Consider the following 15,189-nt stretch of genomic DNA (forward strand, 5'->3'; position numbering starts at 1 on the left):
AAATGTGTTTTTGACAAGCGGAGTCTATTAGCAGGCTCGGTGAAACAGTGCTGCTGTTGCAGGGAGTGGTCCCAAACCCTCTCTATTGAAGGTAAGAAAAAGTGCTTTTTGAGGCAGTCTCAGTCAAAATGTCAAGGCTCTGTGTACTCATCAGGTCCCTTTAACTTGGGAGGGCTGGCTTCCAATGAAAATGGATTATTTTCTATACATCTATTGCTTTAAATGCCAACCAAAATGTGTTAAATACGACTCGAGAACAATTAATTCTCTGGAATTTGTCATTATCACCAAGGTGAACAAATGTTTCATCATACCAATGACACATCACTGGGCCTCTAATGCATCATAATGAGTGATGTCATTTTGACAACATCTATGGTCAGTGCCAATCCAACCATTTGGAGCAGCATATTTTGACTCCTATTCTAAAATTGGCGACTTAAGACTGTCAAGATGCCCAAAAAGAAAGGAAAGAAGGGCAAAGGCACCGGGGTTGACCCCAGCCTTCGCCCAAAGATCTTGAGGGATGCTCTAAAAAAGGAGACCGGCAACACGGCGCTCAACGACATCAAGCTAAAGAACATCTATCGCCTGGACATTCGTGCCAGCCGTTGCAATGAGCTCAAGGAGGAGCTCGCAGCCCTCCGGCGTACCTTCGAGCGGCGGGACCAGTACCTGAACCGTGCCGTGGAGAGGTTCTCCAATGACGTGCAGCATGTAGAGTGTCTCTCGGCACAGACGTGGCGCGTGCACCGCGAACACGTAGAGCATCTGCGCGCTATGCAGGAGAAGCGACTCACGTTCCTGCAGCAGCTATGGAACATGGGTCAGGACATGTTGGACCACAAACTGGAGTTGCTGAGTGAAAAAGTGGCCATCTATTTCCTACAGTCCAGCCTGGGCTTCGAGAACACGGTGGTCCACCTGGAGCGGCATCACCAGCAATCCTTGGCCATAGTTCACATGCTCTACAGCGAACCCATGGAGGGCCACTCGGTTTACGAGAAGAGGAAGGCCTTCGAGGTAGAAGAATGCTTCCTCGACCAGAACGTGAAGGTCCTGAAGAACCAGAAGGCAGAGAAACGCTACCTTCTTGATCTGGAAAAATTGGAGACTATGGAGGGCAAGAAGCAAGTTTCCGTGATGACCTCCAAGAAGGGTGTGACCCTCTACAACACCCTCATCGAGGTGCAGTCTCGCCTTGAGACCGCCGAGAAGAACAACTCCGATCTGGTGGGCAAGCTGACAGCGGCCAGAAACGAAGCCAAGGCCAAGATCCACATGCTCCTCAACCGCATGGCTCGCAATCGCGTGCCCATCCACATCATGATCCATCACGTGAGCATGCGCAGTAACGCCGCCGCCAACAGGCTGAGGTTGGTCATCGCCAAGGGTGCCCAGCTCCTTAAGGTGGCCGAGATGTGTCGCCATCTAGAGGCCATGCAGAAAGAGGAGCAAGTGACCTCTGAAGAAGTCACCCTTGAGTCCGCAACGCGGATGGTGGAGCCATCGCTTATGTACGAATTCCCCGAGCTCATTAATCGCTGCAATGCCGCGCGGACCCACCGGGAGGCCTTGGAGCGGCACTGGGAGGTCCTGAGGGAGGAGAACCGACAGTTACAGCTTCTCAAGGATCACCGCCTCCAAGCCCAAACTGTCAAGCCGGACGCGCACAAAGGAGCGTACAATCCTCTGTTGGTCAATATGGCTCCCATCGCGGAGAAAGGCTCCACCAAGCCATTCCAATGTGTCATCGAGGGAGTGCACGCCATCCGGATACTTGCCATCAATCCGTGAAGATGCTTTAATTGAGAGAACTGGCAGTGAACTCATCTTCAATGAGTTAACGCCATCGTTACTCTGTTTAAAAAAAACAAATATTACATTATACTTAAAAACTATGTATAGATTTACTGTTACTTTGTTACAACAAAGAAAGTGTCTCTACATTCTATGAAGGTAAATTTGTTAGAAAAGTAGCAGTAGCAACTTGTAGTTTTATAAAATTGCTTTTTAGTTGTGGCAAAAAAGAAAATGCAACTTGTAGTTGTACCAGAAGATAACTTGTAGCTGTAAAAGCAAAATTTGTAGTCGTAGCAAAATTTGTAGTTTGCAGTAAATGTAACTTGTGTCTGTAGAAAAATTATACAAGTTATATTATACAATCCTATATTTTCATAGTCTCTCCAAGGCTAGATTCAGACCGCAGGTCTTAGTGCACGAATCCGATTTTTTCGTCTTATTCTGACTCGAGTGAGCCATTAAGTTGATGGTCTGAACGGGGCAAGTCGCGAACAAGGGGACCATTTCAAATCTGATCTGGGTCAGTTTCGTATGTGGTTTATATCCGATCTGTCAAGTCTCCCAAATCAGAATTCATGCAGCAATTACGTCAGCAAAGAGCGAGAGTGGCAGGCAGGATGTGCATTAGCATTAGCGCAGTGGGTCTTAACCTGGGTTCGATTGAACCCGAGTGAGTCTAAGGGGTTCCGCGAATGTAAAGAAATGCAGGTAAAGAAGGTAAAGAAATGCAAAACCCTATTTTGTATGCTGATTAAATCCTGGCAAAGTGGCTTTTTAGATCAGGTTTTGAACTGGTTTGATCCCAATTTACAGACTCAATCCATTTCTTTTAATTTCTAGTCCTCGATCGGATGGGAGGAGGAACTGCTTTGCTCAGTGGAAGGTTGACTCACACTTGGTATAAGGGAATGCAACAGACCAATGGGAAGCACGGCCTCAAATTTTGATCTGTTTATAAAACATGCCGTCAAAATGAGAAGAATTTTGAATGGGTATTTGCCAAATTATTAGCTTGCTAGCTTATATACAGCGGTTTTGAATTTGCAAAAAAAAATTGTATTATCTAATTCCGAAGGCTTCGGTGAATCCACATGTGAAACTTGTGGAGTTCTGTACCTTTAGCAAGGTTAAGAACCACTGCGTTAGCGCCTAGCTTGAACTCGACTTTTAACGCAGGAGGCGGGTATGAGTTCTATTAATCCATCTAAACATTTAATATAAGATTAAATAGGGATTATTTATGTCTGTTATTTGTGTCATCTTTTTGGAAATCAAAGTATTATCATCATGGAATGATGTACAACCAGCATGTGTAGTCATTTCTTTTGATGCTTCTGCGTATGTTGGTCAGTTTGCTCATTTGTCGGACTGTGAAATAGTGCGCATGCGTAACACTTGAACGGGCTCAATGGACAAAGACTGTCTGAACGGGTACGCCAAAAAAACATGACAAAAATCGGAATTGTGCATTAAGACCTGCAGTACGAACCTAGCCTAAATTTTTAGGAGGTAAATCTGGTCGAAAAGTAACTTGTAATTGTACAAAAGATAACTCAGTTGTAGCAAGTGCAACTTACAGTTTTACAAACTAAATTGGTAGCTGTGGCAAAAATAATTTGTAGTTGCAGTAAATATAACATGTATCTATTGAAATACAGTAGAAAACAAATGCTATACAGGATTAATGCTAATCCAATGGTTGAATTATCCAAGCCTCTATATGGAGGTAAATTGGGTGGGAAATTAATTTGTAATTGTAACAGGAGCAATTTGTAGCTGTACAAAAGACTGAAAAGACAAAAACAGCTTGTAGCTGTTCAGAAAATATCTTGTAGTTGTATAAATTACATTTGTAGTGGTGGCAAAAAAAAATCGTATCGATAGTAAATTTATCTTGTAGTTGCAGTAAATGTAACTTCTAGCTGTAGAAATACAGTATAAATCAAATTCAGAATTTACCCTAATTCAATGCTATGGAGGTAAATTTGGTAGAAAAGTAAATTGTAGTTGTAGCAGGAGAAACTTGTGCTTTAGTTTTACAATATATATAATGTAGTGTAGTCTACTCTATAGTATCTTGTATTTTGATCCAGAGGAAAGCACAAGAGTTTGAAGAAGTGTGGACACCATTAATGGACTGTTTTGAACAATAACAGAATGTACTTCAAGCTGTGAAGTGTGACTTATCTTATTCATCCTTTTTATTAATTTTTAACATTTAGTTAAATTTATTATTCCTATTTTTCCTCATCACCCGTTTTCATGTAATATGCTCTTATGTTCCATGTAGTGTGATGCTTGTTCTGTGTATAAATCAAAATCAATAAAAAGATTTTCCAAGTCTACAAAGTGTACATTGTTGTTGTCCAAGATACATAGTAAGTTGTGTTCATAAATTTAAATAAGAAAATTGTATTGATTTTAAATCTACCTTGTAGTTGTAGCTACACTAGTATGCCCATTATCCAGATTAGTTGTTACACGGATAATGTAGGCGGGTAACATTACCATCTGCTTAATATGGACTGCTGTCTCCTTACAACAATCGGATACTAAGGAAGTGACATCATGCAGTCACCATTTTTAGTGCGGCATGACGACATTGTAAACAATGGAGGCAGACAATCACGACGTGGCATTCCCGCTCATCTTTTCTTTTCCACACATTTTTCTTGAACCTTCAAACTACGTCGCAATAATATGCTTCAATTCAGTGCCCATTTGTGGTCCTCCAATCACTAATGACGTGGAGATGAGCGTTTTTTACAGAGCTCGTTTCCCGCGTTGCCTCCGATCAGCCGGCTGTGGGGCTGGTCCCACCCAACTCAATGCCGACCAAACATGAGTACCGTATTTTTCGGGCTATAAGTCGCACCTGAGTATAAGTCGCACCAGCCCAAAAATGAGCAATGAAAAGGACAAAAAAAAACATTTAGGTCGCACCGGAGTATAAGGCAAGGTTCATACTACAGGTCTTAATGCACAAATCCGATTTTTTGCCATATCTGTTTTTTTTGATGTGCCAGTTCAGACTGCCTTTGTCCCTTGAGACCGTTTAAGTATCACGGATGCGCACTAAATCGCAGTCCGAGATGCGCTCAGCTAAGAGACCCTCATGCGCAGAAGCGTCAAAATAAATTACACATGCTAGCTGTATGCCATTCCAGGGTGATCATATTTTGATTTCCAAAGAGGGGACACAAATAACAGACATTAATAATCCCCTTTTAGTCTTACATTCAATGTTAATATGGACTGATAGAATGCATACACGCACACACATGAGCCTCGACGTGTGTGCGTTAAATGACGAGGGTGCGTCAGTTTGCCCCGACTCGGCCATGTGTGCAATAATGAAATATTGCTCATTCGGCGCACAGAATGAAAATCGAAAATTGTAAGGCTTTTTCTTTTCTTCATTTTACTTTTTTTATGACTGTGGTCAAGCCCGCTTCGTGCTTAAAAGCAGAGTTCAAGCTAGGTGCTAATGCCTACATGACTGCCATCCTCCGTGCCTCTTGCTCTTTGCTGGCATAATTGCTGCATGAATTCCGATTTGGGTCTTGACAGTTCAGGCTGCCAGTGACGTTCTGAAAAAATGTGGCCCAGATCGGATTTGAACCACATACGAAAGTGATTCAGATTGGATTTGAAATTATTATCCACTTCTATGCGACTTGTCCCGTTCAGACCGTCAAGTTAATGCCTGACTAGAGTCAGAAAAACACGAACAAATCCGATTCGTGCATTAAGAGCTGTAGTATGAACCTAGCCTAAGTCGCATTTTTAGGGGAAATTTACTTGATAAAATCCAACACATAGAACGGATATGTCCTTTTGAAAGGCAATTTAAAATAAAAATACAATAGAGAACAACATGCTGAATAAGTGTATTGTATGATAATGTTACATGATGCATGAACAACGAAATTGGTATGTTAACATAACATAACTATTAAGAGTTATTCAGATAACTATAGCATAAATAACATGCTAACAAGTTTACCAAACCACCAGTGTCACTCCAAAACATAAAATAACATGTGAAATGATTTAATAATGTGTTAATTATTTCACACATAAGTCGCTCCAGAGTATAAGTCGCACCCCCAGCCAAACTATGAAAAAAACTGTGCCTTATAGTCCCAAAAATACGGTATATAAAAATGCGTAGAGGAAAATCAAACCCTGAAAAGTGACCTGCGTGGTAGCCTTAATCAAAGAGACGTGCGATCAGTTTTTTTCATGACATTTCTGCCTGTCAAAACTGTCGCCACTTCCAGGATGGCCACTGTTATGCACAAGCACTCCTGGTTGCGGCTTCTAAAAAATATACGCAGCACCACACCATATTTTTCTACTTGTTATTTTCCAAGTGGTTTCCAACTGAGCATCGATTGTAACATCCCTAGTAACGATGTCAGGCTTTCGTTGTTGATTTCTAAAAATGTATTTCAATCACAACTCGGCGACTGCTTGTAAAAGCCAACCGTGCTCTCCCTTCACTCTTGCTCTCGCGTGATGCATTCAATTGCATTCACGAAAAAACAGTACGGAGTTCCTGACCCCAGGTCTAGAAGGTGTCGTTATTTTGAAATTTCCCGCCAGTGAGTAATGAGTTTCCGGTTCAGTGGTAAACCGCGCGGACCATGACGTAACACATGAGGCTGCTCCTTTCCACGCATGCGTAGTTTACACAAATGCAGGCGTACCTTGCAGAACCGAGGGGGGCTTAAATGCACCTTAAACGTGCGGACAGTTATAAAAACAGTCAGCAATATACCCCGGAGAAAATTATCTGTCTGAGTGTAGTGTCGCCTAAGTGTTAAAATATCTCTGAAAGCCGCTCGGCCGGTTGTCTGGAGGGGCCCAGAAAAAAGTTCCACTTGCATCCCCCCTCCACACACACCGGAAGATCGTCTTAAGGCGAAAGTGTGGAGGGGCCCATGAATACCGTATTGGCCCTAATATAAGACTGTGTTTTTGCATTGAAATACGACTGAAAAAGTGGGGGTCGTCTTATATTCGTGGTCTAGACATTATACCAATTTACGACGCTAGATGGCGCCAGATTTTATTGAAGCGATGTTCTGTCATGACGGATCTCAGCTACTCTCAAGTTTAACCAGTTTGCATTATTTTATTGCAATGTTTTTCCTTATTTAGATTTGTTTCAAGACTACAGTTACAGTTAGACTTCACTTTGATGGTTAATTCAGTTATTGCAATTTTGTTATTTTATCACAATAGATTGGTTTATTAATATTTAAAAGAAAACAGAAGCCATTCATTTCCAAATGTGATTGCACTTTAGTTTACATATTTAAATGTTCAGATATTAAGATTTAAATGAGGCAAAATAACATGCTTTCTCTCTCAAATATATTGTTATAATCATTTGTTTCAGATGTACGGTAATTATTTTCTGTATAAAAATTAGTTTGGTGTTCAAAAAGGCTTTTTTCAAACTTGAGTTTTGAAAAAGAGGGGGTCGTCTTATGATCAGGGGCATCTTATATTCGGGCCAATACGGTAATTGTCCACTATAATCCCCCCACTCGGGGGTTCCCGTTTATGCTCATCACACCCAGGCCCTGTTCACATTAGTTCCGCCACTGGTGGCAGTAACTAATTTGTATCTGTAGAAAATTATGGAACCAAATTTGAAAATAAATAAATAAATGAATGAATAAATAAATAAATGAAAATATAGAAGTATATTTTTTCATTGACTTTTTATATTCCATACAATTTAGTTTTGTTGCAATTAACATTAAAAAAAGGACAAATGTTATCCCTTGAGCAACAATGCCTGAGTCAGCAGAGGGTGCTGTGACTCCGACATGACGGTTGTGGACGTCTCCCATCGATCTCCCCTCTTTGCTGGTCCACCAAACTGCTTTGTAGAGCTTCACCCTTCTGCCTAACAATTTGTCCTCACAATTGAAAACACTCAAGTCGAAGAAAATACACCTCCTGCGGTATTTTGTGCCATGTTAGAAAATCAGCGCTACATGCTAAGTAGGACGCAAAAAGAGGTGAGTGGCTTGTCTTCTCTCTATTCATTCACCATGTGTAGTTTAGGTCAACTTTTGAGTCTCTTAAATTCCCTTTTAACCGGCCAATCGAAGATTTTGTTTTTGTCTTTTCAGTTTTCAACGGTTGGTGAAGCATTGGGTTGGTTGGACGTTTGAATTCTAAGATTTTTTTTGTGTTTTTTTCAGTCAGCTGATATCAATCTTCCCTGTTAGCTGAGCAATTATGAAGATGAAAATGATGATGGTCTGGGCACCCTGCAGGAAATGTCTGCAGGTGTTTTTGCTCCTTCTCCTGGTGGCAAAACTAAAGGGTAAATATACACCATGCTCACAATCCCAAGTATTTCCAAAACATCTTTTAATTGGTGTCTGTGAGAGACAGTCTATAAAAAAATCCAGAAATCACAGTGTATAATTTTTTTTTAACAATTTATTTGTATTATACTGCTGCAAATAAGTATTTGAACACCTGTCTATGAGCTAGAATTGTGAGCCTTAAGCCCCTTTCACACACGTCGAAACACCGGGAAAATCGCGGGATTTAAACGTGCAGTCCTTGTATGTGAACACAATTTCCCAGGTCGACTGACACAGAGATTACGCGGACATTTTACGGGTCGTGTCTTAGTATAATTGTGAGCGGTGGGTTTCGACTCTGCATTGTACGTGTAGTTTGAAATGACGATGGGAGTCAAGAGTGCCGTGTGACTTGCTTTTGATCTGATAAAAGTCAGAAAAATCCAATTCTCCCATTAACTCATTCACTCCCAGCCATTTTCACCAGAGCAAGGCCCTTCACTCCCGGCCGTTTTACTGGATTTTGACTGATTTTGCAAGGCCCACAGAAATTTCTGTTCTATTGCTATATAAACATGGAATCCACCAAAGGAAAGATTAGACTCTCTTCTTTCAGCAGAAAAAAAAGTAAGTTTATATCTTTTTCCATTCTTTAGAAATCAGCATTAGAAAATAACTTAGTTTGAGCAATTTTCCAATTTCTGATGAAAAAACTGAGAAAATTAGCTTTTTGTAAACGCATACATTTCAAACATAACTTTGACTTTAACACAGCTATTTTTTGCTTTAGTTACATCCCAAACATCTGAATAATGTTTTCCTTTTACAAAATAACATAAACAACAAGACAAATAGAGCTTTTGATAACAAAGTAACAATTTATTTACACTTGACTAACTGAGAGATGACGCTGTTGTCGCTGAGATGACGCTGTTGTCGCTGAGATGACGCTGTTGTCGCTGAGATGACGCTGTTGTCGCCTCGTCAGCTGGGTTAACTTTTCCCTCATCGTTGCCTGTCTCATAAAGATGGATTTTTTTTTTTTAGTCTCTGCGGGGTCTGCTTGGTGAGCCCACTGCACTGGTGGTCCCAGTCGCTTTGCTCGGTCGTCCAGCGCCTGGCATCCCGGGCGTCCACTCGGTTGTTCTGCTCGGTCGTCCGCTGCCTGGCATCATTCCGCCAGCGCTCTGACCGTGCTGCCCGGCCGTACGTTGCTGTGGAATCGGGTTGCCGGTCTTACCAAATGCGCTACTGCCCTCCAGTGGCCAGTTTTATTGCCTTAAAATTGATTTTCAGCTTTGTCCTTTGGAGCTCAGTTGAATCAGGACCCAGATATGTCTTTTATGAAAAAAAAAAAAAAAAAACGTAAAAGACATATAAATACGTCTTTGGGACACTGAAACAATTAAAAATAGATCGTATTCATACGTTTTTGGGAGCAAATGAGTTAAACATGGCTTTAACAATGTGCCCCTCCCCATCGACATCCACACAGAAAAGGGCGCGACATCCCTGATAAAAGTCAGAAAAAGCCAATCCTTCCGTTAAACATGTTTTAAACAATGTGCCCCTATTCAAATTAATTTAAAAAAAGACATGCAATGCGATTTTATACATGAACGCATGCCTGGAAATTACATTTTCCAACAAAACTCTCTGCAGCCAAATGGCACCTACAGTGTATCACAAAAGTGAGTACACCCCTCGCATTTCTGCAGATATTTAAGTATACCTCTTCATGGGACAACACTGACAAAAAGACCGCAAATAGATTGCTGAAGACATGTCAACAAAGCACATGGATTACTGGAACCATATCCTATGGCCTAATGAGACGGGCGGGCTTTCTTGTGTACCGTCTTCAGAAGAGGCTTCCTCCTGGGGTGACAGCCATGCACACCAATTTGATGTAGAGAGTGGCGTATTGTCTGAGCACTAACAGGCTGACCCCCCACCTCTTCAATCTCTGCAGCAATGCTGACAGCACTCCTGTAACGAGTCACATGACAGTTTGGAGGGAAAATGACAAGCAGTACTTAATTTGGACATTTAGGGATGTACGTAGTCTCTAAGGGGTGTACACACTTTTGTTGCCAGGGGTTTAGATATAAATGGCTATATTATATTTGTTATTTTGAGGGGAAAATAAATGACTCCATTATATAAGCGGCACACTACTTTTCATTTTGTCAAAGTGTCATTTTGTCAGTATAGACCCTACCCACGTGACGTCACAACTCCTTCCTCCTGACTGGTGCCGCCCATTTGTCCGTCAACACATCATGTTTACCTGTTACGGCTACGTACATTCCTCCTATTTACGACGTGTTTTTCTGCTCGTTAACATTAATAATCAAAATGGTGAAGGCGTGTGTGGCGGTCGGTTGCAATAACAGAGAAGATAGACGGAGAAGACGGAGAGACTTGAAGTTCTACCGGATTCCGAGAGACCCGGAGAGAAGAGAGCGAGATGGGCTGCTGCAATTCGACGAGAAAACTGGGCTCCAAACGATTACCACAGATTATGTAGTAGTCATTTTATATCTGGTAAGATGCATTTAATATATATTTAGAGGGTTTTGGGCTGACAACCACAATTAAGATCATTGCTAGGCTAATCGCCGACAACATACACGTATGTATGTAGTGAGAGTGCTATCGCTAAACCATATAAACATTAAAAGCCCTAACTCCATTGACAAACGACATGAAATACATTAGACTTGACAGTGGATGTTAGCAATAACAAAAGATTTTGAATTGAAAATTTCGTAACTCACCTTTCCAAACACAAGATAGATTCCTGCCGAATTTTCGTGGACGAGGACCTGTTTCACCCAACCAGCAACGAAGTATTTATAAGCCTCCAAGCTCTTAAAGTTTTTCAAACTTTCGTGAGAATAGGCTGATTTTGTGTGGACAAGATAGTTGTACATATCAGGGTAGCTAGCAGATGTCAGGCAAATACGGCGAAGACAGCGGGTCGAAAAACATCGATTTAGGCATCAAATATGGATCTGGCGAATGGATAAACTGAAGCTTTTCCACATAACGCCTTTTATGCAACGCATCAAGTGAGTTTACGGCATCCGAAAGCACCGGGTCTTCCATGAAATGCATTATAAATTGCTCGATCAATTGAGACCATTGATAATACAGACACAAAATGACGGACAAGGGGGCGGAACCATACAGCGAGCACGTGATTTTGTGACGTCGGTGGGTAGGGTCTATTGTCCCATGAAAACATATACTTAAATATCTGCAGAAATGCGAGGGTGTACTCACTTTTGTGATACACTGTACCTCCCCATCGACATCCACACAGAAAAGGGGAAAACTAATAAAGTGCACTCAACTTAAAAGAGAAGGTGACGTGTTAATAACTGACATAGGGGAAACAAACAACCTACAAACAAAAAGTTCCAACTTTGAAGGAGGATTGACGGAAATAAAATAGAAAATAAGATAACAAAAATTTTTTTGTGTAATTATAAAATAGAAACATACAATATTTGCAAGTTTGATATATCCCTGTTACATAATCTCCGAGACTTTCCCGGAAAGCAGTGTGCGTGGAAGCAGACGTTAAATTCCCGGGTCACGGCACGATGGCTGATGACGTAAATATCATGGCAGACCGATCATCACTTCCTCTTTCTTCGCAGTAAGACGAAAAGCGGTAAACAAACATCGCAGTTATCAACATAGCAAGGTGGAAATAGCTAAATTAAACTGAAAACATAACGAAATTATATTGCTATGGGATCGTGCAGCCGAGGAAGAGAGTCCATCGTCCATCTTTTGAAATGTGTGGTTTATTTTATTGCCGATGTTAGGGTCCTCTACTACGGAAACAAGGTTGTACTTCAAAACAAAAAACAACGGAGGGATGCGCTCAAGGGTTTATTAAATACAAACAAAAATACACACGATCACGGAAAAGCAGGAATAGCATAATGGGTCCGTGACAGTAGGTCGACAGGGATCAATAATACTAGCCTAAGCAGTTGGCAGAGAGCCGATAAGACAACAAAACAGAAACCAGTGGGCTTATTTCTTCCCCGGCAGCTTTCGAGCTTGCTCTCCAGTGGTTAGAAGACACCATATCAAATACCAGCACAACATAGGGGATTTCAAAACAATGGCGGCAGAGGTGTCCAATAGGGTTGGGCATCGTTTGAAATTTAGCGATTCCGGTTCCGATTCCAATTCCACGTTTCGATTCCAGTTCGGAACGATTCTCGACTCCGATTCTTTTAAGAGGCAGGGTTAAAAAAAATGCAGGGTAAAAAAAAATTGCATCGTTATATTAAAGTCTTAACCTCTCAGCGATTTTTAAAATTAAATGAACTTCTCACAGGGGTAATTTTTAACTTGTATATAAATATCACTCTTTAAACTCTAGCAATTTTTTTACGCTTGGCGGTCAGGGGATCGAATCAAGGAATTGAAATTTAAAAATTCGAACGATTCCGGGAGCATCGGAGTGTTGGAACTGGTTCCCATCGATGCTCGATGCCCAACCCTAGTGTCCAATGGCGCCCTGCAAGTTATTATTTCAGCTCCCTTCTCTTTGATTGCCTGGGCTTGAATACAGTCTTGATGAGCTTGAATTGGCTGCAGTTACTACGTCGGGAGCACTCCCACAAAGGGCTCTGTAAAAAAAAAAAAAAAAAAAACTCGATTTGACCTACATTGTGACAGCCAATACCGACCAAAAAAGACATAATGTCCGGGTTATAAAATCACGCTAACAGCCCTCCTTGCACAGAGAGGGCCAGTGGGCAACAAGGGGCAAGTCTGTGAAAGTGTCCAACCCGTGTCATTCCCAGGATATCTCTATATGTGTGAAAGCAATGGCGTGAGTAAATCCCGCGTCACCTTACACGGGAATTTCCTGGGATCTGTGTGTGATAAGTAGTGTTGCACCGATACCATTTTTTGGCCCCGATACCGATACCTGGTTGTGCAGTATCGGCCGATACCGATACCATACCGATACCACCCCGATTATATATATATATATATATATATATATATATATTTTTTTTTTCCAAAGAGCTACATAATTGGATGTGAAATCATTGCTATCAAGGCTTTGTCAGGCTGTTGCTTACCTTTGCAAAATAGGAAAAAGTACACTAAACCCTAGTAGACAATAGTTGAATAAACCTTCCGCTCTCAAAGGCCAAAATAGTGCTAAATTTGTGAAATTAATAAAACATGTATAATACTAGCCCAACAGTAAGAAAGTAAAAATAAATTCATAATAATAAACTCTGAATGAACTGAATACACTTTTTTTAACCTCTCAAAGTCCAAACAGCAACTTTCATGAAATTATTGTCACATTCTGCTGCTGGTTAGATTGTGTTTTGTTGCTGGGCGTGGGGGCTCATCAACGCGGCATTTAAGCACGGGTGATCTCAGAGAAGGCTGCCGAGATATTTGCCTTGCTGATCGCTATTTGACATCTGGCACAATAATCTCGCTACATTTGCTTGTTATGCCCCTGCATTGGGTTTTTCTGTTAGTGTGCTGCTCTCGTTTGTAACCGCTGCCTATCGTCTTAGTTTGTCCGTCGACCTCCTGTCACGGACTCCTTTTGTTATTTCTACTGTCCCGCGATCGCGTGTTATTTTTTGTTTGCAATCATTAAACCCTTTTATGTATCCCCCGCTTGTTGTCTGCTTCGAGGTTCAATCTTGTTTCCGCATTTGCGGACGCTAACAATTATAAGTAATGATAATTGACCACAGCATCCCGTCTCTCCTTTTTTTCGGGAGGTGGGAGTCCCTTATTTCTATTTCTGAAAGGTGGCAACAATACTTTGGAAACACTTCCCAAATTACTACGGCATTTCTTTCAGTAAAAGACAATAAAAGTAAAGTAGACGAAGTGAACTGACCAGAAATTGTTGCTCCGGTCCAGCGGCCTTCTTCCTCTGGATAGCAGTCCTGCTCTTGCAGGCTCAAACTCGTTGTGTTCGTTCCCGTTTCGTCTTCAAATGTTTTATCAATTTCGAGGTATTGAAACTGGCCGATTTAACTCCACATCTCCAAACTTTCAGGCCGCAAATCTTGCATGCAGCCATTGATTTTAATCAACGGGATTTCTATTTGGAAATATTTCCCGACCGCCGCGGCGCCGCCATATTTCCTGGTTTGTTTTTCGTCCATATGAAAAAGCCCCCTTTTGATTGGTCAGGAGTGGCTATTGGCCCACTCTCATTGGTCTGGAGCAGGCCAATAGCGATAGCTGCTTGGTGTTCACTTGTCATCACACAACACAGAGACAGAGTGTAGTGAGCGCCAGGAGGAGAAAAAGGCTGTGGTCAAATGTTATAATAATGGACCGGTAAATGGTATCGGCGCCGTCTTCGTTGGTACTCGCCGATACCGATACCACCATTTCGGGCCGGATCGGCGCCCCCTGCCGATACTAGTATCGGTATCGGTGGATCTTTAGTGATAAGGGCTTTAAAGACCTGTTAGTCACCTTTAAAAAGTCCACCTCCACTCCACTTATTCACCTAAATAAGTGAAGTGGAGGTGGACTTTTTGAGTTCGATTTTTTTACCTGTTTGAGGCAGTTAACTTTATACAAACACCTGTCCACCCCATTAACCCCACACAGCTGTCCAAAGACACTAGAGACTGAATTGTAGACCTTTACAATGCCGGAAAGGGTTACGGGGCAAATGCCAAGCAGGTTGGTGATATAAGATCCACCGTTGGAGCAATTACTAGAAAATGGAAGAAGCCAATCATGACTGTCAATCTTCCTCGGACTGGGGCTCCATGCAAGATCTACCTCGTAGGGTCTCAATTATCCTATGAATTGTGTTGAATCGACCAAGAACTACACAGGGGGAGCTGGTCAATGACCTGAAAGGAGCCGGGAGCACCATTTCCAAGGTTACTGTTGGTATTAATTAGAGGTGTGCAAAATTTCCGATTCTTAGATTATTCGCGATTCGGCCGTGGAAGATTCGAGAACGATTCACAAACATCCAAATTCCGATTATTGAAATATGCCAAGTAAAGCG

The 15,189-nt window shown here is 41.6% G+C and overlaps 1 protein-coding gene across 3 annotated transcripts in view; it reads left to right on the plus strand.

Annotated features, from left to right (window-relative positions):
* The window catches only part of zgc:113337 (uncharacterized protein LOC503741 homolog), a 47,890-nt gene that overhangs the window by 6,299 nt on the left and 26,402 nt on the right, over positions 1–15,189 (plus strand). The window contains exons 1-2 of one of the 3 annotated variants that reach the window (XM_057853109.1): positions 7,185–7,841; positions 7,956–8,152. In XM_057853109.1, coding sequence (XP_057709092.1) covers positions 8,065–8,152 — 88 coding nt within the window. In that variant the 5' untranslated portion in view covers positions 7,185–7,841; positions 7,956–8,064. Of the gene's footprint in view, positions 1–7,184; positions 7,842–7,955; positions 8,153–15,189 lie in introns of those variants that run through there. The other 2 variants (XM_057853107.1, XM_057853108.1) reach the window with 2 other exon arrangements.

This window comes from Corythoichthys intestinalis, chromosome 12 (genome assembly GCF_030265065.1).
Source record: "Corythoichthys intestinalis isolate RoL2023-P3 chromosome 12, ASM3026506v1, whole genome shotgun sequence".
NCBI lineage: Eukaryota > Metazoa > Chordata > Actinopteri > Syngnathiformes > Syngnathidae > Corythoichthys > Corythoichthys intestinalis.